This window comes from Natator depressus, chromosome 12, assembly GCF_965152275.1.
Source record: "Natator depressus isolate rNatDep1 chromosome 12, rNatDep2.hap1, whole genome shotgun sequence".
Lineage (NCBI taxonomy): Eukaryota > Metazoa > Chordata > Testudines > Cheloniidae > Natator > Natator depressus.
Window position 1 is genome coordinate 17,293,997 of NC_134245.1, and position 25,906 is coordinate 17,319,902.

Genomic DNA, 25,906 nt, shown 5'->3' on the forward strand with positions numbered 1-25,906 from the left:
GCATGTTTGAAAAGTAAATTGCTGAGTAAAATATATGGATAATCCTAAAATGTCTGTAGAAATAGGGTGAGTTATTGATTCACAGAGCACGACAAAACATCACTGCATGAATTAGCAAACAGCTGTTTCTAATTTGAGTTTAGAACTGTACACAGAGGAACTTGTTTTAGTGTTCACTCCTTTCATTTATAATGAATTTTAATCACCGCTACAGGTGAGAAAAATGTAGAAACAAGCTTGTATCTTGTGGAAGAAACAAAGGAGAGACAGATGCTAACAGATTTACAGTCTGTGATAAAAGGAATGTTTTGGTACACTTTACATGTAATTAGAGTGCAGCTGTTTTCAGTCCCAAGTCCATGATGCACAGCAGAATGTAGTATCTGCTGCTTTTCCAAAGGGAGTAAAGAAAAACAGTGATTCAACCCTGAAAGCATTTAGTTTATTCCTGGATCTAACATAAAACTTTCTCCTCCACCCTGACTATGTCATTTATTAAAGGGTGATAGAATTTAAAAATACAGATAGTTGTCTTAGGAAAAGTTTTATGTTTGAAAAAAAAAGTTATCTTATCTGTATCATCTATCAAGATTTAAATGTCATCTTTATCCATATCCATTAATGATTCTAGTAGAAGGCAAGATCCAGAGAAATGACATTAAGACAACTTTGATATCTAGACTGCTTTCACCTAGGTCTAAGCGTGCTATTCTCACCACAGCTTTGAGGTTGCCATGTTAAACAGTTCAACTACAACAAACATTCTAGTGAATTCAAGTTTTATTTTTTAAATGTATATAATGAGACTTGTGCTCAATTGCATTTTGAGTTTCAGTACTAAATAAATTTGTCTAAGGGGGTGGAAAGCTGGTAAAATAGGACTATATTCTGTAAGTCATGTTATCAGTATCTTCAAGGTAAAACCAGATACCTTATTTCTTTACTTTTGGAATCCTCTTAAAAATGAATGGCAGCACGATGTTGAAAAAAAATCACTATTTGCTAGTACTTTAACCCAACAACATTTATTACCATATCAGCATATAATTTGGATGTGACTACATTTTTTAGGCCATAGATATGTATGATGGAAGTAGTGTGATACCATTATATTAGTTTTTGTTCCTGTTTTAATTTTCATTCTGCTTTGAATGTGATGTATATTACTGGAATAGTGCCTTTAAACATGAAGTGTACCCACTTTTGTACCCATGAATTAGACTAATGTCCCTGAAGCCTGAAGCTCTTTATAGTTCCATGAAGTAAGTGCAGCTTCTCAGTAGTGCCCTACGCCTGACCTGCAGGGATCACCTTTCCAGGGATCAGAGGATCAGTCTTCATGCCAGTTCAGCTAATACAATTCAGTCTTCTTCCCTTGGGCTCCCAGCTGAGACTATTAAACAGGTACTAGTTAGTGCTAGTTATTGGTAAGGGATTTGGGTTACTGCTGGGTGGGATCAGATTCAAAGTGGTGACCTACACATAAAAAGTACTTTCAGAATTATTCAGTACATACAGGCTTCAGACATGACCTGGAAGTCTTAATAAGATCTACAGAACAAGTCAAATTAGAAGAAAACCAGCTGAGTGATTTTAAAGGTATGATTGTTTTAAAATTGACAAGTTAGAACTCTTTCAGTTTTTTGAGATTGATGCAAAGCAAGAGTGGGTAAGAAAGTAGGGTCATCTCAAACTATGGGCCTTATAAAACCTGATGTTTTCTATTTCTGGGCCCTTTTAAACTGGGATCATTTAAAATTTAATGAGGAAAAGTGGTGATTTAAGTTGTCTGCTGTCTCGAGCTTATGACTGACACAGTTCAGGGCAACTGCACTGGTATTCTCCCTCCATGGTCCCTCGAGGGCTCCCACTGTAGGCTCCCAACTCCTCAACTACCACCTTTCTTGGGCAGAGTTCTGTCTCTCTCTCCCTCCTGACCAATGGATCTTTAAAGGCTGCACTGTTCCCTGCCAGCACTGCAATATTTCTAACAACCCACACTGCCTAAAAACCCAATGTCTGCACTTTGCTTTCTCTCCATAGGCTATGCCTACTGTATCACTTGCAGTTATAAGTTTCCACACAGCAATTTATAAAAAAGCACATTTATTCTTAAGGTGAAAGCATTACAGAGAAAACATATTAAAAATAATTAAAAAAAACCCTACCCACGTGCTAAAAAGCTTACCAGAGGTCATCTCAATGCCAACCTCTGGCTTCTATAGGTGTCAGACCTTCCAAATTCACAACTGGATTTTCCCCCGGGGGTTACAACGTCATAACTGTCTCAGATTCAGAACCAGAACCCAGGCTGGTCAGATCAGCCTGTTTCTTTATACAGCTCAGGCATTGGATAACCAACCCTCAGGAGCAGATAATAGCAGACAATCACCCTCATTTCATGGCTAGCTTCCAAAGGTATTTGCATAACTGGAAGTGGGTGTCACACCAGGGTAGACTGTCAGAAAACAGGGTAGACATCCCAAACTAATGGTGTGTTCTGTAATTAAATTTCACCAAGCCAGTGACAAATGTGAACTCCTGGATCACTATACTTGTCTTACCATGGAGTCACAGACAGTTCCCTTGGGCTCTCCAGTATATCTAACCATCAGAGAAGTCAAGTTCTGGAACAGCCTTCCAAGGGAAGCAGTGGGGGCAAAAGACATGTCTGGCTTCAAGACAAAGCTTGATAAGTTTAGAGAGGAGATGGTATGATGGGATAGCCTAATTTTGGTAATTAATTGATCTTCAACTATTAGTGGTAGATATGCCCAATGGCCTGTGATGGCATGTTAGATGGGGTAGGATCTGAGTTACTACAGAGAATTCTTTCCTGGGGGTCTGGCTGGCGAGTCTTGCCCACATGCTCAGGGTTTAGCTGATGGCCATATTTGGGGTCGGGAAGGAATTTTCCCCCAGGGCAGACTGGCAGAGGCCCTGGGGGTTTTTCGCCTTCCTCTGCAGCATGGGGCATGGGTCACTTGCTGGAGGATTCTCTGCACCTTGAAGTCTTTAAACCACGATTTGAGGACTTTAATAGCTCAGACATAAGTTAGGAGTTTGTTACAGGAGTTGGTGGGTGAGATTCCATGGCCTGCATTGTGCCGGAGGTCAGACTAGACGATCATATAATGGTCCCTTCTGACCTTAAAGTCTATGATTCTATGATCTTGCCACCCAGATAAACTGGACTTTGTGATAAAAGGTCATTGCAGGCAAAAATCACACCACATAAGGTTTAATGGGGAAAAGTGGTGATTTAAGTCAACCAGTCACTTACCCCAGATCATTTGGTACTCTACATCTTACACCAAAGACAATGCTGGTAGCCAATTCTGTAGTAAACTAACTAAAGATTTATTAGCTAAGAAAAGGAACTGAGAGCATTGAGAGGTTAAAGCAGGTAAAATATACGTACAGGTGATCTGTCTATCATTCCAAATAGTAACAGAGATGTAGTAATATGCCAGTGTCCCAAAGTCTCTCAGGTCTACCCAGAATAACTATGGGGATCTCTGTCTTCCCTTTCAGTTATTCTGCCCTGTTAGAATCCAAACAGTTCAGAAATGCAGGATCTTTCCCTGAATCCATACTTAAAGCTTCTTCTTACAGAAAACAAGCTGACAGCGTCACTACCCACATGAGCTTTTTGTTTGATGACGGAAAGTGAGGAATGCATTTTGAGTCTTTCACCTCTGATCATCACACACAATGACCGCTTGCTTTGAAATTAGTTCTTTTCTGGTAAAGTTCTTCATTTGCATTTCACAAGGCTTCTTTCTTGTTTGGTGGCTCGTTTGATGGGTTATTTAGTTACAGGGGTATACACTGTAAATGTTTGCAATTGCATTATAACAGGATACAGCTAAGTGAAAACAATGCAAGTAACATCCCATTAATCTTCATGAAGTTTAAACACCAAATACATTCTTATACATTTAACAATTACTTTGATCTTACCAATACACAAATAAATTTATCTGGGGCTTTGGTATGAGCTGGCACCTGGTCTGTCAGCATCACAGTGGAGAATTTGCATTAACCTCTATCTAGGTATTTCATACATATTGTCCTAAAAAGTCTGTTCTTGTCTGGATAATTTCAAGATAGCTCTTTGAACTCCCAGGCCTCACCTCACATCTCCCCTCTAGAAAGATTACATTCAGTCCTGGACCACAATATTACATTACATTACACAATATTACATTACACTTTTCATTTAATACAGTTAAGTTTTCCCAGGGAAGGAAATGGCCATGTCTTACACAGTGATCATTCAACTTTAAATAGTCATAATTTTAAAACTACTGAAATAATTTTCTTCAAACTTGGTTTGTTTGTAGAACTTGTTAAGCCTGGAAACTATATGTATGGTGTTATTTCTTTATGTGAAGTTATATAAGCAGTTCTGGTTTCTAGTGTATACTGTATTAATTGGCTAAATATATGGCATAAGAAGCCATTATATTAAAGCAGTTAACATGGGGGTAAAGAATTATAGTTGATCTTTCCTTCATATATATGTATATATACATTACCTGGCTCATGAATGCTTGATTGCTTTAACCAAATAGTGGTATTAATGCTCATTTTGTGGCATGATATAATTAGGGATAATTACATATGAATTGCGGAAATAATTTCCATTGTTTGGTAGAGCTACTTTTGAATATGTACTAGTCAAAACTTATCAAGGCCAACTATATGATTATATTTCAGTGATAGCTGCTAGTTGGATTGCTAATATCATTCAAGGATAGGTGTATATCATCATGTGTGTCAGCTCTAAATGTCTTCTGTTATCACAGTTAAAAATACACTCAGTGGAGCTTAACAATGGAGTTTTGGATATTGTAGGTTCTTGGTTATTATTTACTTTGTTCTTATTACATTTGAGTGGTATTGGGAGATGAGAGCAAACAAGATAAAAGTGTTTTTTGGTTTTTGGGTTTTTGGTTTTTTGGTTTTAAGTAAAAATGTGTCAAAGTGAACTGAAACATTTAAACCTCACACATTTGGTATGTAAACTTCATTTGCATTGATTCACACCAACACTGCAGTGTATCCAGACACCGTATACTGTGTGAAAGTGTAATACATACTACATTGTAATCCATTGTGAGTTTTTATCCCTGTTTATTTATTACAGTTAAAAATTTGCTTTCACCTCTGAAATCCAATGATAATTTTCTTGCTGTGTTCCCTGGTTAGGTGTCTCTGACAATAATGCTTATTAATACTATTTGCCCCTCTGTTGGGCCTTACATCTGAGGACCTCACTCTGCTTTACAGTCATTAGAGAATTAAGCTTTATAACACCCCTGTGAGCCAGGAGAGTACTCTTCCTTTTATACAGATGGGGAACTGAGGCACACAGAGAGTTTATGGGTAACATTTTTAAGTGCCTAGGTGGTTAAGGAGCATAAAATTCATTTTCAAAAGTAACTTCAGCTCTTAGGAGCCTAAGCCTCATTTACTTTCCATTAGACTTGGGCTCCTAGGTGCTCCAGTTCCTTTTAAAAATGAGATTTAGGTTTCTGAGGCTATGTCTACACTGGCAATTGAACGACAAAACATCTGTCTTTCAGACGTGTTAACCCCCCCTTACTCCTGAAAGGCAAAAGTTTTGCCACGACAAGTGCCAGTGTGAATGAACAGCGCAATGTTGGCAGGAGTGCTCTCCTGCCGACAAAGCTATCCCCACTTATTGGGGGTGGAAATTTTTTGTCGGCAGGAGAGCCGACAAACAGCAGCTACACTGCACAACTTTTAGCGGCACAGCTGTTGCAACACAGCCATGTTGCTAAAAGCTGTGTAGTGTAGACAAAGCCTAAGTCGCTTTGGTGCTTTGGCCATTTTTACCTTAGGTGACATTCCCAATGTCACAGAGAGACTGTGGCAGAGCAAGGAATCTTGTGAGTCACAGAGCTGAACTTTAACCATTAGACAATCTTTCCCCTTGACAATAGCTTCTCTGCTAAGTATAAATCAGATCTATATACAGGAAGAGAAATGGCTAATTTATTCCTGTTGTGTTTGTTGCTCTGGTGAACAACAGCAGCTCCCAGGTCTACCCACCCCAGTCTATTGTTCCCTATACAAAATGTCTCCCCAAGGCTCGAAAAGGAGTCTCCTTTTAAGCTGCATCTCCAGCATTCCCTGTTGTGCAGTCCTCCCTAGGTGCCACCACTGTAGCTTCTTTCAGCCTCCTTCCATCACTCTCAGCGTGTACTACAGTCCAGGGAAATTCCCTCTCTCTCCTTATTTAAAGGCACAGTACAGTGTAATCACACTTGCTCATCACGTCAGTAAGTTCTTTCAGCTGTTCTTCCAACTCAGGTGCTGTTGTCTCTCAGAACGGATGTGCTGGTTGTGTGTATGGGGATGTCTACACAGCAGCAGGGAGATTGCTTCCCAGTATGGGTAGACACACATTTGCTAGCTCTGCTTGAGGCAGCATACTAAAAAGGGCAGCGGGGCCACGGTGGAAGAGCAGAGGCTTTGGCTAACCATCTGAATACCGCCTTGCCTGATCCCCTGAGTACGTTCTTGTGTGGCTAGCCTGACCTGTTGCCTGTGCCACTCTAGCCACGCTACTGTTTTGAGCATGCTAGCTGAAGCAGTGGCAGCACGTATCTGTCTGCCCGCCCTGGGAAGCACCTCGCAGCTGCTGCGTAGACATTTCCTGTGTATGTGTCTGCATGTGATGTCACCCTTTGGTGGCTGACCCACAGTGTGGTGAAGGGACTTGTACTACTGCCTGCTAAAGGCGGTCTGTGTGTTTGGAGCTGGAGGATCAGGGCTCTAGTCTTGGCTCTGCGCATTTGGGTGACTGTTCTAGTAAATCGAATCTGCTGCTTCCAACTCACCTTCTTTGTAGCATGTTGTGAACCCTGTGCTACTCTCTCTAATGGTGCATTCACCCTTGTGCAGAGAACCAGCACAAGACCTACATAAGCCCTCTGGACACAAGAGAATTTCGCCCCAAAGGAGGGTATAAATCGAAAGGTAACAGGACACAGCTTTATTAAGGGTAATGACGTCAGAGCATAGAAACACACAGATAGTGCTTGCTGAATTACACCACTACCCTGTCTGATTTCCTCCAAATTCCCACTGAGGTGCCAAGCCTCTTCCATCGGATCAAACAAGCAGGAAGGCTCTAAGGTCCCATCTACTGAGCAACACAGCAGTTCTTTGAGTAGTGTCCCTGTGGGTGCTCCACTATACATGTATCTGTACCCCTGCACCTCTGATTGGTGATTTTAGGTAGCAGTGTCCGTTCGGCCTGCACATGCACTCTCCCTCATGCTCTGCCTTGAGGCTGTTTAGCACTGTAAGGGCGAACCACCCTTAATTCCTTTTCAACCGCAAGATGGAGCAAGTAGCAGGCTGGTTTACTTTGAATCTGTGGCCACTTACTCTCTTCTACACCTGTCAATGACGTCAGCATTTCTAGTGGCCCTCACGTCAGCATGACAAATACGGGAAATAGCGGTGCTGATGGCTCACCCACTCTTCACGGTCTTCTTTAAAGACAAAGTCACTCTGAGGCCGCACCCAGAGTTCCTCCCCAAGGTGGCCTCATCCTTCCATATGAACCAACTCATCCACCTCCCTACCTCTTTCCCAAAACTGAACCGTGATAACAGGGAGGCGATACTACATATACTTGACGTTAGGTGAGCCTTCACATTTTATTTGGACTGGACAAAGGGCTTTAGGAAATCTTCTAAATTCTTCCTCTCAATTGCGGACAGATCTGAGGGCTCTGCAATATCAGCTCAAAGGCTCTCCAAATGGGTCTCAGACCGCATTAACTATTGTTATCCCTCAGGAATTTGCATGCACTCCACGAGATCCATTTCCCTCTTGGTCGTGTTTGTTAAAGATGTTTCCATCTCAGAAATCTGCAGGGCAGCAATGTTTGCTTCTGCTCATACTTTTGCAGAACACTACGCTATTACTCGAGACTTAGCGTCTCATGCCATCTTTGGCTCCACAGTATTATCATCAATAATAGACTCCACTCCGAAGTCGCAGCCCTCCACAGCGGATACTGCTGTAAAGTCACCTACAGTGAAGCACCCATAGAGACAGTACTCGAAGAAGAGGTTATTACCTCGTGCACTAATGATGGTTCTTCAAGTGAAGTTCTTCAACAAGTGAAGGCTCAGCTGAAAGTTTGATAGAATGTAACAAAGTTTCTGGCTAGCTTTGTGTGAGGAATTGGAAAGACGGTGTCTTTCAGGGACGTGAAATTATATTTACGTGTACACAATTTTATTTCTATTAGCAAAGTAATTGTCTTAACAAATATATCAGCCCTATCAGGAGACTGTGCTAGCTAGGTCTTTCCGTTTCTGACAAGTTATATCTTCCTTTTGAAAACCAATCATGAATTCATAGCTTTGGGGTTGATTGTCATAGCTGCATGAGTACATTTCTGAACTTGGCTTGCGTTATGTGAATGATAAACGGAGAACAAAGTGTGATTTATAGAGCAGTTTGGCCAAATTGCTCTTATTAGATGGAAAAATACATTTATTGAATGCATCTAGGCTGAAATTATCTCTTCAGTGATGATGATGAATGCTTGCAGCTTTGTAAACATGCTGAACATTAAGTTGGTAAATGACTGTATCACTTTGTGATTGATTATCAAGTTTGGCCATGTAAGCATCACGACCTACACATATATCTCACAGTCTGCCTGCATTCTGAAGCCTACTTAATGCTCTTTTTTTTCTAATTAAAACTTTTATTGAATTTTCTTCTCCTTTTAATACTCGTTTTGATTCTCTTATGCGCAGATGACAAAAGACTTGCACCAGCCATGTGATTCCCTATTTTAGAACAGTCCCACTTTGCAGGATTAGCCATTTTTAATGACTTTAATCTCCTTTTTGAAAGTGATTTTTCTCATTCTGTTACATTCCTTTGATTGCATTAATGTAGAATTATTTGGAAAAATCACTATTGCCAGGCATGTCACACCACATTTTAACTGTATCTTCCCAATGTAAAATACTCCAGCAAAATTCCTTAACATATTCTTCTGGGCTTATTATAAGGCTTTTCTCAATTTAAAGTGGCAAGTTAAAATTAACAGCATTGTTTTCATTCCATAAAGAGATAAATGATAATGAGTTTTCCCTCTAATTTCTTCAGTTTTAGTTTTTGGATTCTTTAATGTTTTGTTTGTAAGGAGGTCAAGGTAGATTTTGTATGGGAGCAATAGTTGTCCAGCTATTTTTAAATTCTAAAAGGCAGAAAAAACAAATATATTAAAAGGAAAATAAAAGTTTAACACTTAAATCAATAAAATGTCTAAATCAAACTGCCAAAATGAGACGGTCTTGCTTTCAATTTTATGTAAACAAACATGAAAAATGTTATTTCACTTGAATCCACTGAATGCATGTCATTCAGAAAGTAACACCATCTTTCTTTGATTAAAAAAAAAATTAGTCCAGTATGCTGGGAGGGCAGCAGGAGGAAGGGAACGCTGCTTTTCAATTCTTAGCATCTTTCCTAAAGTTGTTGCCATGTCCACCTGCTGTGTTTTGGGATAGATCAGTCAGTTTCAGACAAGTGTGAGAACTTCTTAAACATATTTGTATCGCTGAGATAATGGACTAACTTCACTGCTGGCACAAGCACATATAATCATATTGAAGTTAACGGAGTTGTACTGGGTTATGCTAGCAGTGAATTTGGCACATCGAATTTGCAGATTGTAAAAGAGGCTGTGGACACTGAAGCTGATTTATTCATCAAAGTGGTTTAAGCCTATCTGGTTTTTTCCCCCTGCTTTCCCTCTTAAATCATTTATGCCTGTGTACCAATATGCAGCAAAATATTTAGTCTTTCTCTGTGATAATAAAGTATGACATTTTAAATGCCTATTTTTACAATGATTTTTATTTAATGGCAACTTCTTACAGTTTAGGCCACAGCCAGTTAACTTACAGAGTAGTAATATTGTGGGTTTTTTTTTCCAGTAGAAAAACTGTAGGAATAGCAAATTCACCATGTGCTGCCCTAGTTCGGGCCCTAGCATCCCCCTCTCTCCCTTTTGTCTCCATTCCCCTTGAGGAGCCCAGCTGGCGTGAGCTGGGAATTAGTGAGCAGTGATCTACCGGTACCTCCCCACTGAATCTAATCCAAGAAGCTGGCAGCCAGCTGAATCCTTCCAGTCAGAAGGGCCCATTAATGCAAGTCCCTAGGGAGGCTGCTCCTCCTTTGCTTGGAGAGAGAGAACCCCTGTGAATGTGGCTGACATCAGAGAGAGAGAGAGAGAGGGAGGCTGCTCAGAATGAGGAGCGAACCCGAGTCTTCAGTATGGCATGCAGTAATGTACAATAGAATAGATTTAAATAAGGAGCATATTATATGATTGCTCATACAAAAAGATATTAGGTGTTGGTTACAGGATGAGAATAGAAAGAATTAAAAACAAGTCTCTATAAAAATCAGTGGATGAAACTTTGTAATGTTCAGGCTCCGCCGGGCTCTTACGTTCCTGTCTAACACAGGAACACTGAACGTTCTATAAGTTTAGGTTGCTTGTTGAGAATTATAGTACATTTCTGTAATGAGAATAAAATATTGTTTGCCTGCCATCAGTCATTCTGGAGTAGCAGGTTTGGATGAGTCAAGGTGAGGACGCTGTGGTCGTGCTGCATAAGGAGAGAAGGCCATCCTCCCACACAGTGCCGTGCTAGAAAAAATGCAACACATTTTTGCTAGATAAGTTGTCTTGTGTATGATTAGAACACTCCACCAAGAATGTATAAAAATAAAGTAATGCAAATCCCTCTTTTTCTGGGATGTAAAGGCAGACATTTGACCAAGTATACTATGATATAGGGCATAGGTTCTTGTATTGATGATATCCTCATTAACTGAGTTTTTCTTTGAGAGCTATTCTACTGTACGTGTGCTTTAATTTGGTGAAGCTGTTTAGTTGGCAGACAAGTGTATGGGTGGCAGCCTACGCAGTTGGAGGTGGGTTTTTTTTTTGTTTTTTTTTTGTTCAGTTATAATAATAGTTGAAGTTGAATCATTAAATGTTTTAGAGGATAAATGTTTGTGTTTGGAGAAATGGTTCCTTTTTGCATTGCAGTGCTTTACCTACCCCTCCTCTACTGTCACAAGTTTTACACTGTTCTTCATTCAGGGTTCAGTTTTATATCAGACTAGTGGCATCTTCACTTAACTTGACATCTTCAGCATTCTCTGTGGAAGGATTACATTTGCACTCATTTTGTTCTCTATCTGGTGAACAATTCAAATTATGAAATATGCTAACTTTTTATGTATTTTCTTAAAATAACCATTCTTCTGTTCATTGTGTTTCTTTTGGAAAATACAGATTTATGAACTATTTTCTAAACCCTCGTCTTTGAGCCATGGAAGTGGAAGCACTCTGTCATTACAGGCTTGGCTGTGCTGTTTTTTTGTTCCTGAAGTTGGTTTTCTGGTGATGACACATGCTCAAATCTCCAAAGATTATTATTGGTCTTTTTATTGCAAGTCTTTTTTTTGCAATTGGACAACATTGCCTTTCTAAGCCAATGAATATGGTAACAATCAAAATTTCTTGACAGATTCAACTGAGTATTCTCAAATCTGTTGCTTCTATTTCACATGGATGTTGAATTCTGTTTGCTTTTTCTACGTTACCGCTTTTGTGCAGCCTTTTATATCTGTTTCAATTTCAAGAAAGAACTGAAAAGATTTTGTTAAAAGGAGATATTTAAAATCATTCTGATGCATCATTTAAAAAAAATCCCACCAAATCACAGGTGACCACTTAATACTGTAGCTCTTAGACATGTTTGTTTTGCTTTGCTTCACAATGCATTTTATTTTCTTTACTTATTGTTTGTTCTTTTACAGTACAGTGAGTAGTTAAGCCTGCTAAAGAAAAGGGCCTTATATCAATGCTAAATGTTTGAATGTTCATAACTTACATAACAATGTGTGCTTCTCTTCCTCTTTCTCAAGCATCCTTTAAAATTCAAGAGACATTTATGTCTTTTTTTTTTGTTCAGCAGCTGATTTTTTTTACTGTAGTAGCAGAAGCCCACAGTGTTGTTGAGAGGCTTTGTCCTTATTTCACAGATGCACTGGGAATTGTTTTTAATCTCCTTTCTGCTTTCCCATTACAGATGGTGATGACGACCCACAACTCTCCTGGGTGGCTTCATCTCCCTCCAGCAAAGATGTTGCATCACCCACTCAGATGATAGGAGATGGGTGTGATCTCGGCATCGGGGAGGAGGAAGGGGGGACTGGCCTGCCATATCCCTGTCAGTTTTGTGATAAGTCCTTCATTCGCCTGAGCTACCTTAAAAGGCACGAGCAGATCCACAGTGACAAACTACCTTTCAAATGTACCTACTGTAGCCGGCTTTTTAAGCATAAGAGAAGTAGGGATCGCCACATAAAGCTTCACACGGGGGATAAAAAGTACCATTGCCATGAATGTGAGGCAGCATTCTCTCGCAGCGACCACCTCAAAATTCACCTGAAAACCCACAGTTCGAGCAAGCCATTCAAATGTACTGTCTGTAAGCGTGGCTTTTCCTCCACCAGCTCATTGCAGAGTCACATGCAAGCTCATAAAAAGAACAAGGAACATATGGCAAAGACTGAGAAAGAGGTGAAGAAGGATGATTTTATGTGTGATTACTGTGAAGAGACATTCAGTCAGACAGAAGATTTGGAGAAGCACGTAATGACACGCCACCCACAGCTTTCTGAGAAGGCAGATTTGCAGTGTATTCATTGTCCTGAAGTATTTGCGGATGAAAACTCACTGCTTTCCCACATTCATCAAGCCCATGCCAACAAAAAACACAAGTGCCCTATGTGCCCCGAGCAGTTTTCTTCAGTGGAGGAAGTCTATTGCCACTTGGATAGCCACAGACAACCTGATTCCAGCAACCACAGTGTCAGCCCTGACCCAGTCTTGGGGAGTGTGGCGTCTATGAGCAGTGCAACACCTGATTCAAGCGCATCGGTAGAACGAGGCTCCACTCCAGACTCTACTTTAAAACCGTTGAGAGGACAAAAGAAGATCAGATCAGTGGAAAGAGAGGAAGGCCAGAACTGGTCTAAAGTCACCTATAGCTGTCCTTACTGCTCCAAGCGTGACTTCAACAGCCTTGCTGTCCTGGAGATCCATTTGAAGACCATTCATGCAGACAAACCTCAACAAAGCCACACATGCCAGATCTGCCTTGATTCCATGCCTACGCTGTACAACTTGAATGAACATGTCAGAAAGGTGCACAAAAACCATGCATATCCCATGATGCAGTTTAACAACATTTCTGCCTTTCACTGTAACTATTGCCCTGAGATGTTTGCGGATATCAATAGCCTACAGGAGCACATCCGCATCACTCACTGTGGACCAAGTGCTACCCCTCAAGATGGTAACAATGCCTTCTTCTGTAACCAGTGCTCCATGGGCTTTCTGACGGAAGCATCCTTGACTGAGCATATTCAGCAAACTCACTGCAATGTAGGAAACTCAAAATTGGATTCCCCTGTCGTTCAGCCAACACAGTCTTTTATGGAAGTTTATTCTTGCCCTTATTGCACAAACTCCCCCATTTTTGGCTCCATCCTGAAGCTTACAAAGCACATTAAAGAAAACCACAAGAACATTCCTCTGGCACACAATAAGAAGTCAAAAGCAGAGCAGAGTCCAGTTTCTTCTGATGTTGAAGTCTCTTCCCCTAAAAGGCAGCGGCTTTCTGCCAGCTTAAACTCAGTTTCTAATGGTGAATACCCATGTAATCAGTGTGATCTAAAGTTCTCTAATTTTGAAAGTTTTCAAACTCATTTAAAGTTGCATTTGGAGTTGCTTTTAAGGAAACAGTCTTGCCCTCAGTGTAAAGAAGATTTTGATTCTCAGGAATCTCTCCTGCAGCACCTCACAGTACACTACATGACAACTTCTACCCATTATGTATGTGAGAGCTGTGACAAACAGTTTTCTTCAGTGGATGATTTGCAGAAGCATTTGCTGGACATGCATACTTTTGTGTTGTATCACTGCACCCTTTGCCAAGAGGTTTTTGATTCCAAGGTATCTATCCAAGTACATCTGGCAGTCAAGCATAGCAATGAAAAGAAGATGTATCGTTGTACAGCCTGTAATTGGGATTTTAGAAAGGAGGTGGACCTTCAGATCCATGTAAAGCATAGCCATTTGGGCAATCCAACAAAGTCACATAAATGCATCTTCTGTGGAGAGACCTTCAGCACTGAAGTAGAACTGCAGTGCCACATCACAACCCACAGTAAAAAATACAACTGTAAGTTCTGCAGCAAAGCTTTCCATGCTATCATCTTGCTTGAAAAACATTTACGGGAGAAACATTGTGTCTTTGATGCTGGGGCTGAGAATGGTACAGCTAATGGCATGACCCCAACTAATAAGAAGACGGAAGCTGCAGATCTCCAGAACATGTTGATGAAGAATCCGGATACTTCAAACAGTCATGAGGCTAGTGAGGATGATGTAGATGCTTCTGAGCCAATGTATGGTTGTGATATTTGTGGGGCTGCCTATACCATGGAAGTCCTTTTGCAAAACCATCGTTTAAGAGATCATAACATTAGACCTGGGGAGGATGATTGTTCTAGGAAGAAAGCAGAATTCATCAAAGGTAGCCACAAGTGTAACATCTGCTCAAGGACCTTTTTCTCAGAAAATGGCCTCAGAGAGCATATGCAGACCCACCGAGGTCCAGCTAAGCACTACATGTGCCCCATTTGTGGGGAGCGCTTCCCGTCCCTTCTGACCCTGACAGAGCACAAAGTCACTCATAGCAAGAGTTTGGATACGGGAACGTGCAGGATCTGCAAAATGCCACTGCAGAGTGAGGAAGAATTTATTGAGCACTGCCAGATGCATCCGGATCTCAGAAATTCCCTCACTGGGTTTCGCTGTGTTGTCTGTATGCAGACAGTCACCTCTACCCTTGAGCTGAAAATTCATGGAACGTTCCATATGCAGAAATTGGCAGGAAACTCTGCAGCCTCTTCTCCCAATGGTCAGGCTTTGCAGAAACTCTACAAGTGTGCTTTGTGCTTGAAAGAGTTCCGGAACAAGCAGGACTTGGTGAAACTGGATGTTAACGGCCTGCCATATGGCCTGTGTGCTGGATGCATGACCAGGGGTACCAATGGACAGTCTTCGGGCTTGACCCCCCAGGAAGTGAATGAGAGACCGTGTGGCAGTCTGAGGTGCCCAGAGTGTAGTGTCAAATTTGAAAGTGCTGAAGACCTAGAGAACCACATTCAGTTAGATCACCGAGACCTGACACCTGAGACTAGCGGCCAAAGGAAGGGTACCCAGACATCCCCTGTTCCCAGAGTAAGTACTGCTGAACTTTAGCATCTCTTATTACACACAATGTAGACCACTAGAGTAACTATACAAAGCATTTAATAGGATTAAAAATTATCTGAAATTCAAATTTTATAAAATTAATAGTAAAAAAAATATCTTTTGAGAATGACCTGTGCTATAAACAAAGCGTAGCACTGCACAGGGAGAAAATAGGCATCACACAGATTTGTAGACTTCTTAGTTATGTATGGCAGGGTATCAGGGTTCATACTGCAAGCCTACCTTGAAGTTTTCAGCAGAAAGTTGAGCTATATGAACGATTCATTCAGAAGTCAGGGTTTGTGCATAAGTTTGAGTATTTCTTGAGTTCGCAGATCTGCAGAAACTGGGGAGACTTTCATGGAAAAAGATATTTTCAGTATCCAGGAGAAAGGAATTCTAAGTAGTTCACTTTACCACATCCCAGGAATGAGTTAATTAGAATGGATGGTAGGTTTGCAAGAGGCTTGTTTTTCTTTATATAGCCTCTTGGCAGAGGTGTCTACTTTATTTGTGGTGTTTGGTGAACATGTGACCAGGCACCAAATATGAGAAGGAGGAGATTGGAATGAAAGATTTAGTGAAAGACCCTCAAAACTTTGCATCGCCTTGCGTAAAATTTGAGTCACTGCTTCAGAGAGGTTAGTTGTCTTGCTATATGACCTTGAGAGATGGATATGAGCCCTGCTTTCCGGGGGCGGCGGCGGCTTTCCTCACTGTGTGTGTGTGTGTGTGTGTGTGTGTGTGTGTGTGTGTGTGTGTGTGTGTGTGTGTGTGTGTGTGTGTGTGTGTGTGTGTGTGTGAGAGAGAGAGAGAGAGAGAGAGAGAGAGAGAGAGAGAGAGAGAGAGACCTGGAAAAACCTATGGGTAAGAAAGATACTTCCTTACAAAAATTCAAAAAGGAAATAGAAACAGTATCTTTATGGCTCAGGTGCCATACTGGCCACATTGATAATTATTAGCAGCTGTTTAATCACCAGAGGATATTGCACAGCAGTATTTAACTTGTGAAATCTGGAATTGGTTTGTTTCCTTCCCTTAATGAAAGTAGTTTTCTTATGTGAGGCAAAAATTCTTGTAGAGTGTACAGGTGATGTTCTTGAGAGAAAAGAGTTAGTTTTCACAGACTGTCTGCTGTCTTACATCTTTACTTTTAAGATTTTTGGCTAATTTAGTACGTAAGCAAGCCTTTAGAAGCCTGCTCATGAAATCTATTGTGTCTGCTGTTTATGGTGTCTTAAAATTGTTTGTTGAAATTTTAGTTCATGGTTGGGCCAGGTTACTTCTTACACTGTGAAGAACAAATGGAATGAGAAGTGAATTTGGGAACTCTTCTCAGCAGACCAGTAGCAGTGACAGGAATACCAGTCACACCACTCTGACACTTTGAATGAAAGATAATGGGGTGAGATTTTCAAAAGTATTTACTAAGGGAGCTGGGTGCCCTGCTCTTACTGAAAAATCCCAGCCATAGACTCCACCTTATATTAGTCTGCTAATTAAAGTACCCCCAAATGATTCTTGGTGCAGTGGGCAATAACAGAGTTGAAGATGCTTTTAGAGTACACTGAGCGAGCAGTTCAGTAAATGCAAGAAGACCTCAAGTCCTGACAGTGCAGACAGAATGGGCTCAGATAGAGCTGTTCATAGTGCATCCTGTCAGTGATTCGTAGATTGTGTCAGCATCCCAGGTTCGATCTCAATGAAAATTTGTTTTGTTTTAGTTGCTTCTTTAGTACAACTGGATATTGCTCCCACTGGGACAAGTGAATGTGTGACTAGACCTGCCTCCAGCTGTGATATACATCTAATTCTGCAGAGGAATAAAGTAAGGAATGGAAATATCCCTTCCTTCAGCGTGATGTCTCTTGAGAGTTCAGCTGAGTCTCTGAGTAGGTCACTGTCTTCTTTCTACTTCTCAGTTCTTTATTTCCTTCTAAATTCTCTGAAACAGACCTATTCTTTTCTGTGGGACTAATTCCTTTTTCACATGGCTGTGCACACAGCCTAAAATATTTCATGCTCTTCCCCTCATCTGTCAGGAGTGGAATACATTGCTGTCTTCTACTCTAATTTCTTGCTTTAACTCTCTCTTTTCAGTGAGAGCTTCCATACCTGTTCTCTCAGGGGAGAGTTTAAGTTCTTCAACAAGGTAAATGCTTTGAATTTCATCCCGCGAGGGCAGATTTTAGTTCCTTTGTAGAAGATAATGAAAAATCAGCATTTGTGCCTACACCACATAGCACCTTAAACAGGTGCCTGTGGCCTGCAGCCTGCACATATGCTAATGCCTGAAACCTGTATGGTGTATACGCAAGTTACTTGGAATAATTCATGATTTTACCTTTACTGATCGCTTCTGTACTTGAACAGTGATATCAGCAGGCCAAGTAACTGTCAGTGCTTCATTTTGGGGATTAAACATGTAGATTGGGTCTGTTAAAATGTTTTTATAGCACAAGGATCTTTAAAGAATTATGCTGTTTTTGGAAAATAATAACTCACTGTAGTATTTTCAGAATAGAAGTTTCAGAATAGGTGACAAATCCTGAGGAACTGTCCCATATTGAAGTGTCAGTAGAGGAGGTTTTGGAACAAATTGATAAATTAAACAGTAATAAGTCACCAGGAGCAGATGATGATCACCCAAGAGTTCTGAAGGAACTCAAATATGAAATTGCGGAACTACTAACTGTTACATTACCTATCACTTAAATCAGCCTCTGGACCAGATGACTGCTGGAGAGCGGATGTGACACTGAATTTAAAAAAAAAAAAAAAGCTTCAGAGGCAATCCTGGCAATTGCAGGCCAGTAAGGCTAATTTCAAAACCAGGCAAATTGGTTGGAACTATAGTAAAGAACAGAATTATCAGATACATAGATGAACATGATTTGTTGGGGAAGAATCAACCTGGCTTTTGTAAAGCGAAATCATGCCTCACCAATCTATTAGAATTCTTTGAGGGGGGCCAAAAAGCATATAGAGAAGGGTGTTATCAGAAAAAACAACAAGGAGTCCGGTGGCACCTTAAAGACTAACAGATTTATTTGGACATATGCTTTTTTGGGTAAAAAACCCACTTCCTCAGATGCATGGAGTGAAAATTACAGATGCAGGCGTAAATATACTGACACATGAAGAGAAGGGAGTTACCTTACAAGTGGAGAACCAGTGTTGACAGGGCCAGTTCAATTAGGGTGGATGTGGTCCACTCCCAGTAATTGAGGAGGAGGTATCAATACCAAGAGAGGGAAAATTGTGAGACCACTACCCAGAATTCACTTACTACAAGACAGGCCCAACAAGGAAAATAACAGAAAACCACGGGCCATCATGTACAGTCCCCAGCTAAAACCTCTCCAGGACATCAACGATCTGCAACCTATCCTGGAAAATGATTCCTCACTCTCACAGACCTTGGGAGGCAGGCCAGTCCTCACTTACAGACGGCTCCCCAACCTAAAGCAAATACTCACCAGCAACTACACACCACACTAACCAGGAACCAATCCCTGTAACAAACCCCGTTGTCTATTCTGTGCCCATATCTACTCTAGCGACACCATCAGACGACCCAACCACATCAGCCGCACCAATCATGGGCTCATTCACCTGCACATCTACCAATGTGATATATGCCATCATGTTTCAGCAATGCCCCTCTGCCATGTACATTGGCCAGACTGGACAGTCTCTACATAAAAGAATAAATGGACACAAATCAGACATCAGGAACGGTAACATACAAAAGCCAGTAGGAGAACACTTCAATTTCCCTCGACATTCTACAACAGATTTAAAAGTAGCCATACTTCAATAAAAAAACTTCAAAAACAGACTTCAAAGAGAAACTGCAGAGCTACAATTCATTTGCAAATGTAACACCATTAATTTGGGCTTGAATAGGGACTGGGAGTGGCTGGCTCACTACAAAAGCAATTTTCCCTCTCTTGATATTGACACCTCCTCATCAATTATTGGGAGTGGACCACGTCCACCCTGATTGAATTGGCCATGTCTCCACTTGTAAGGTGAAGGAGTACTTGTGGCACCTTAGAGACTAACAAATTTATTTGAGCATAAGCTTTCATGAGCTACAGCTCACTAACTTCCTTCACTTCATGTGCCAGTATATTTACACTTGCATCTGTAATTTTCACTCCATGCAGCTGAAGAACTGGGATTTTACCCATGAAAGCTTATGCCCAAATAAATCTGTTAGTCTTTAATCATAGAATCATAGAATATCAGGGTTGGAAGGGACCTCAGGAGGTCATCTAGTCCAACCCCCTGCTCAAAGCAGGACCAATCCCCAACTAAACCATCCCAGCCAGGGCTTTGTCAAGCCTGACCTTAAAAACTTCTAAGGAAGGAGATTCCACCACCTCCCTAGGTAACGCATTCCAGTGTTTCACCACCCTCCTAGTGAAAAAGTTTTTCCTAATATCCAACCTAAACCTCCCCCACTGCAACTTGAGAGTGCCACCGGCCTCCTCGTTGTTTTTGTGGATACAGACTAACAGTAATACTAATACTTGGATTATCAGAAAGCCTTTTGGTCCCTCAACAAAGGCTCTTAACCAAACTAAGCAGTCGTGGGATAAGAGGGAAAGTTCTCTTGTGGTTCAGTAACTGGAGAAAGGATGGGAAACAAAGGATAGGAATAATGGTTAGTTTTCACAGTGGAGAGAGGTAAATAGCAGGGTCCCCCAAGGATCTATGCTGGGACCTATGCTGTTCAACATATTCATAAATGATCTGGAAAACAGGGTAAACAGAGAGGTGGCAAAGTTTGCAGGTGATACAAAATTGCTCAAGATAGTTAAGTTCAAGGCTGACTGAGAAGAATTACAAAGGTGGGTGACAAGGCGACAAAATGGCAGATGAAATTCAGGGTTGATAAATGCAAAGTAATGCACACTGGAAACCATAGTCCCAACTATTAGTAGAAAATGATGGGGTCTAAATTAGCTGTTACCCCTCAAGAAAGAGATCTTGGAGTCATAATGGATAGTTCTCTGAAAACATCCGCTCAATGTGCAGTGGCAGTCAAAAAAGCTAACAGAATGTTAGGAACCGCTAAGAAAAGGGGATTAGCGAAAATGGTCAGGGACTCAATCCCATGTTCTGAGTGTCTTCAAATGTCTGACTGCCCGATGCTATGGCTGGCTAACAGCAGATCATTCAGTAAATGGCCCTGTTCTGTTGTTTCCCTCTGAAGCATCCGGCATTGTACAGTGTCAGAAGACAGGATCCTGGGCTATATGGACCGTGAGTGTGACTCAGTTTGGTCGTTCTTATGTTCTAAGGTAACTAGGCTAGGTGGATTGAAGAAAATCCCTCTTCTCCAGTCTCTTGTTGGCATGCTGTACAACAGGTAAAATGCAATTCTTTACTCAGGCTGTTGTAAGTATACAATACAAGCTGAGTAGACTGCAAGAATTACTACTCTGTAATTCTTGATCACTTCTACATTTCTTTTTTTAAACACTCTATTGATTTTGCTTTTTAACACAGGAAAGAACAGTTGAGGCTTAGAAAAAAATATAGTCATAGAGAAACTACACTGAGATTAGATTAAAAACAACAGGAGCACACATTTCAGTAAGCAACAGAATATATTGATGTCCTCAGTACAAAAGTGGAAAGGAAAGGATGTGTATAGATATATAAGGTACTCAGAGTGCCCCGCCCCCAAAATCACACTGCCAGTTATGCTTAAATCAAGCAAGTGAGAGTTGAGGCTTTCAGAAGAGACCTTGGAAAAACTTAAAAGTGCAGTAGAAACCCCAAGGGCAAATGAATATAGGGATAGTTTTTTAAAAAAAAGGTATTAATAGCTGATGGATGAAAAGAGAGGGGAGAAAGAAGAGATACAGCAGGAAAGAGAGAATCCGTTTATACTGTTTCTAGACATATATGTTTATAGTAACTGTTGGCACACTTCCCCTTTCTGAAAGGGTAAACGAGTGTTGTTTTTGTTGTGTTCAGTGTGGATGTTTCTACTGATTTTTTTCAAAGTTGGTTAGAGACAGCTGGATGAGGATCAAGAACTGGAAGAGTTAGGTGCACTCAGAGATCTTGTGACAGGTATTTTCTACCAATCAAAATAAATTAGAGAAAATATGTACACCATGTAGTGTAATGCTGCATTCTCTGCTTGTTTATCAACTACCCTTGGAATCTGAAATATATATAAGGAAGTATTATCTATGTAGTCATCTCTTTCTGTCTCTCTCAGGTGTTTCTAAGGCACCAGTCTCAGTGGCATCCAAACATGGCATCCTACAAAGTTATTTTTGTTTGTGTCAAAATCATAAATGATAGAAATTTCTGCTTTCTGTTCAGGAAATGTCTGTATCTGAGGCCTGCATTAATAGTTTTCAAGGCATATCAAGCATATTTCATTCCAAATATCATCAAGAGGGATACATAAAATAAGCTCTAGTTGTAGAATCTTACCACTTTCTAAAATCACCACTTTCAGCAGTATTTATGATTCTTATAGCTTTTTTTGAATGATTTCAGAGACAAATAAGGCTAAGGTTTCCTCTTCTAGGAATTTCTTAATGTTTCCTTCTGTTGAATTTGGGTATTGTATGTTCTGCTATAGTACAGCCCATCCTGAGGACTCTGGCTGCTTTCCCTTTTTTGAGCCCTTTTATTCTGTCTTGGTCATGTTAGAATTAATGCTTTCATTTTTCATTACAAACACTGTATATCAAGTCTCCGTTTTTCTAGGAAGTGGCTTCATTTGTGAATAATCATTGATAGGCTCTTACACATTTGCTGGAAAAAACAAGCGTGGCTAACGTTTTCATCCAGAGGGGTATGCCTGGTTGATTTAGTTTTGAGACAGATGATGTCTGGATGCATATTTTTAATACTGGAGAAATTAAGTTCCCACACTCAAAAATGTAGCTATTTCTTCTTTATGGCACACATTTCTCATAATTTTATTGCTGTAGCTATAAGGAACAACAGTTGCTTAACGTTGACAGTGGCAAACGCTCAGGACTTCAGTTCAATAGCCATCTTAATTTGCATTGTTCTATATGACCCACCTAAAGTAAACATGTTAAGGGAACAAGTTGAAGAGACCTGGAAAATGGGGTGAACAGATCCTGTTTTCTGCTTCATCACTCAGTTCTCTCTCTTCCCTACTCTCTTCTGGGGTATAGTTTCTTCCCTATTTTTTTTTCTTTCTCTCTTCCCTTGTAAAGCTACCTGAATGGAGGAATGTTTTCACTACCTATGTAGAACAGGATTTTACTTCCAGGTTTAAAGGGGGGCAGTCTGGAAAACCCCTGGGAACAATAGCCATTTGTGGGGGGAAAAATACAAGACCCCATCACCCAAAAAGTCTTATGTTGTTGTTATTATTTATTATTTATCATTCTGTTATTCCATGGCAGAAGAGGATTTAAGTTTCTTGACCCCATGAGGAATTTAAGCCTGCTCTTGAAAGTCAAATCATCTCATTCAGAGGTGTGCTACATGTATCCCATTAGCACCTCAAGCATAAGCTTTCTCTTAGTGAAGTTTGTTCAACAGTTTGTCATCATATCCACCCACTGATTCCAAAATTCTCCAGAAGTAAGAGGTGTATGTTAACAAATAAATATGAAGATCACAGGATCCATGATTCCCACAAGAATGGCAGTGGCAGGTTATTCCTGATACTATGAGTAAGCTAACTTTGTGGGTTTTTATTAAAAAACATGCCTGCTGATATTTTTAAAGGGAATTGATAATAGGCTATAGAACCGTTTACTGCTAGGGTATAAGTACAGGTGATCACCACAAATGGCTGTTTGGTGGCCTTCTGTGTGTGTGTGCACATCAGCTGAGACCAAGGATTGAGTTGAGATGGAGATTGAAATGTACCCTCTCACTCCAAAGGCAGTCTGTCCAAGTTGGGATTTTTGTATGTTGGCTGAGTAGTATAGGGAAGTTCGGACTCACTGCCTAGGTTAGGATAAACAAAACTCAGTCTCCAAATCTGGCAATATATATCTTTCACAAGCACTAAAATTCACAAGAAAATTCTTTATAAATAAATACATGTTAATGTAATTTTAAAGGTCTGAATAATGAGTTGAGCTGAACCAGTGTCCTTGTTAACTAATGACTTAATTAACTGATGAAAGATTTTAACTAGAGATGGATCTAAACCAACACCCTAGATCGAGACTTAAAAGTTTTTGGAGGAGGGGAAGATTTCACATTTTGAATGTGGCCATTTGATTTTTCCAATGTTTTCTGAGGTGAACTTGTGAGTTAGGGACACCTGTGTGTGTATGTGTATGTGTGACTGTGTATATGCACATATATATGTCTACCTGGTTTATGTAGGTAAGTGTGTGTGTTTGCACTCATGCTCAAGCGCTGGGACGAACTCCTGGAAAGCAGTGCTTCAGAAACCCAACCTTTTTTCCATTTGCACCCCACATTTTAGGCTGGACTCTGGGAGGCGGGGGGGAGGGAAGACATTTCTGACTCATCTGGTGGTCTATATCCAATCCAAACTATTTCCCTCTGCACAGGTGCTGTTGGCTTATTGAATCAATTTTCACCCAACAGTATATTGTTTTATCCCATTATCATATTTTCTCTCATGTTACTACATTTAAACCAACCATAATGATTTACAACATGTAAGGCGCTGTGTGTGTACCAACATACATACACACTATGTACAGTATGCATTGTGTGTACATAAAATTCATATAAACAGAGATACAAGGTGGGTGAGGTAATATCTTTTATTAGACTAACTTTTGCTAGTGGAAGAGAGAAGCTTTCGAACTACACAAAGTCCTTCCTCAGGTCTGGGAAAGATACTCAAGAGTGTCATAGCTAAATATAAGGTGGAACAGATTGTTTAGCATAAGTAAAACACATATTCTAAGGGACCATTCAAGGTAAAGTGTCCTGTTAATATCCCTGCAGTCATAAGACAAAAAAGTGGGGTTAATGGGTTACAGGTTGTTATGATAAGCCATAAATCCAGTGTCTTTATTAAGACCATGATTTTTAGTGTCTAGCAAAGTAATGAATTTAAGCTCCTAGGCTTATCTTTTGAAGGTGTTGTACAGGTTTCCTTTGAGGACGAGTACTGAGAGGTCAGATATGAAGTGATAGTTTGGTGAAAAGAGTTCACCCATGGGTGATATGATGTTTTTGTCTTTTATCATTTTTCTATATAAGTTCATTTGAGAGCATAGTGATTATCTGCTTCCACCAACATGGTTGTTATTGGGACATTTAGTGCAATGGATGAGGTACACCACATGTTGTGATAGGCAAGTGCAGGACCCATGGATTTTGAAAGGTATGTTGTTGGGGATATTGATCACCATAGCAGTAGAGAGATGTCTACAGGTTCTGCATGTGTTGTTCTGGCAAGGTCTAGTGCCACTTTGAGTTGATGGGTCCTGGTCTGTGGGGAGCTTGCTTGATGATGAGCTTGAAAAGGTTGGGGGGTTATTTTGAAGGCCAGAAGAGGGTGGGTTGAGGAAAGATTTCTTTTAAGATGTAGTCCCCATCAAGTATGTGTTGTAATTTTTTGATGATACCCCATATGGGTTCCAGTGTGGGGTGGTTGGTGACAACTAGGGATGTATGGTCAGAGGCTTTTTCCCCCCCTGTATTGAAGCAGGTTCTCTTGTGCTATTTGGATGACCTGTTCCATGATGTGATCTACTTCTCTGGTGTGGGGTATCCTTGTTTAGCTGTGATGCTCTGAGTTCCTTTCCAAGATCTGAAGAAGAACTCTGTGTAAGCTGAAAAACTTCTCTCTCATCAAACAGAAGTTTGGTTCAATGATTGATATTACCTCACCCACCTTGTCTCTCTAATATCCTGGGATTAAAATGGCTACAACAACACTGCAAACACATAGACAGTTGCACCTGTTATTATGGTACCGTGCCATGTTCATTAATCTTGATCTCCAACCTGTTGCTGAGGTGGAATGTAGTAATGAAAATACTGGTGGCACCTATTTTTTTCTCTCCTCAGAAAAGTGTTGTAGGAAATTGGCTCCCGTACATGGAGGGCGAGGCAGTCACCTGCTACACTTCTCCAAATCCTTGGATTTCTTACTGCTGCCCCGGAAACTGGGTTCAACACATGGGCTTAGGGGTGGAGGGAATGCAACAAGAAATCATTTAGATATTAAAATATACACAAATGTAAATAATTCAGAGTGCTGGGGAATTAACTACAAAAGTGGGATTCTACCATTAATGGCTAGCACTGAGAACGTGGTGCTTGGTTTGGTTTTGTTTTTTTTAACAGTGACTAGTCTCACACTTATGGGGCTGTCCACAATAGGAGTTGGAGAGGCAGGCCCTGAGTACTCATGACACAGTGTGATAGCAGCAGAAAGAGCCACTCCACAATATTACTGTGGTAAAAATTTCTTCCTAATAAACTCTATGCAGAAGGGGCCCAGTTTTTCTAAACTGCACGTGCACAAAT

The 25,906-nt window shown here is 40.6% G+C and overlaps 1 protein-coding gene across 6 annotated transcripts in view; it reads left to right on the plus strand.

Moving 5' to 3' along the window:
- Positions 1–25,906, plus strand: part of ZNF423 (zinc finger protein 423) — a 335,612-nt gene that overhangs the window by 190,286 nt on the left and 119,420 nt on the right. For all 6 annotated transcript variants that reach the window (XM_074968639.1, XM_074968642.1, XM_074968641.1 and 3 more), the window contains one exon: positions 12,180–15,403. In XM_074968639.1, coding sequence (XP_074824740.1) covers positions 12,180–15,403 — 3,224 coding nt within the window. The remainder of the gene's footprint in view (positions 1–12,179; positions 15,404–25,906) is intronic.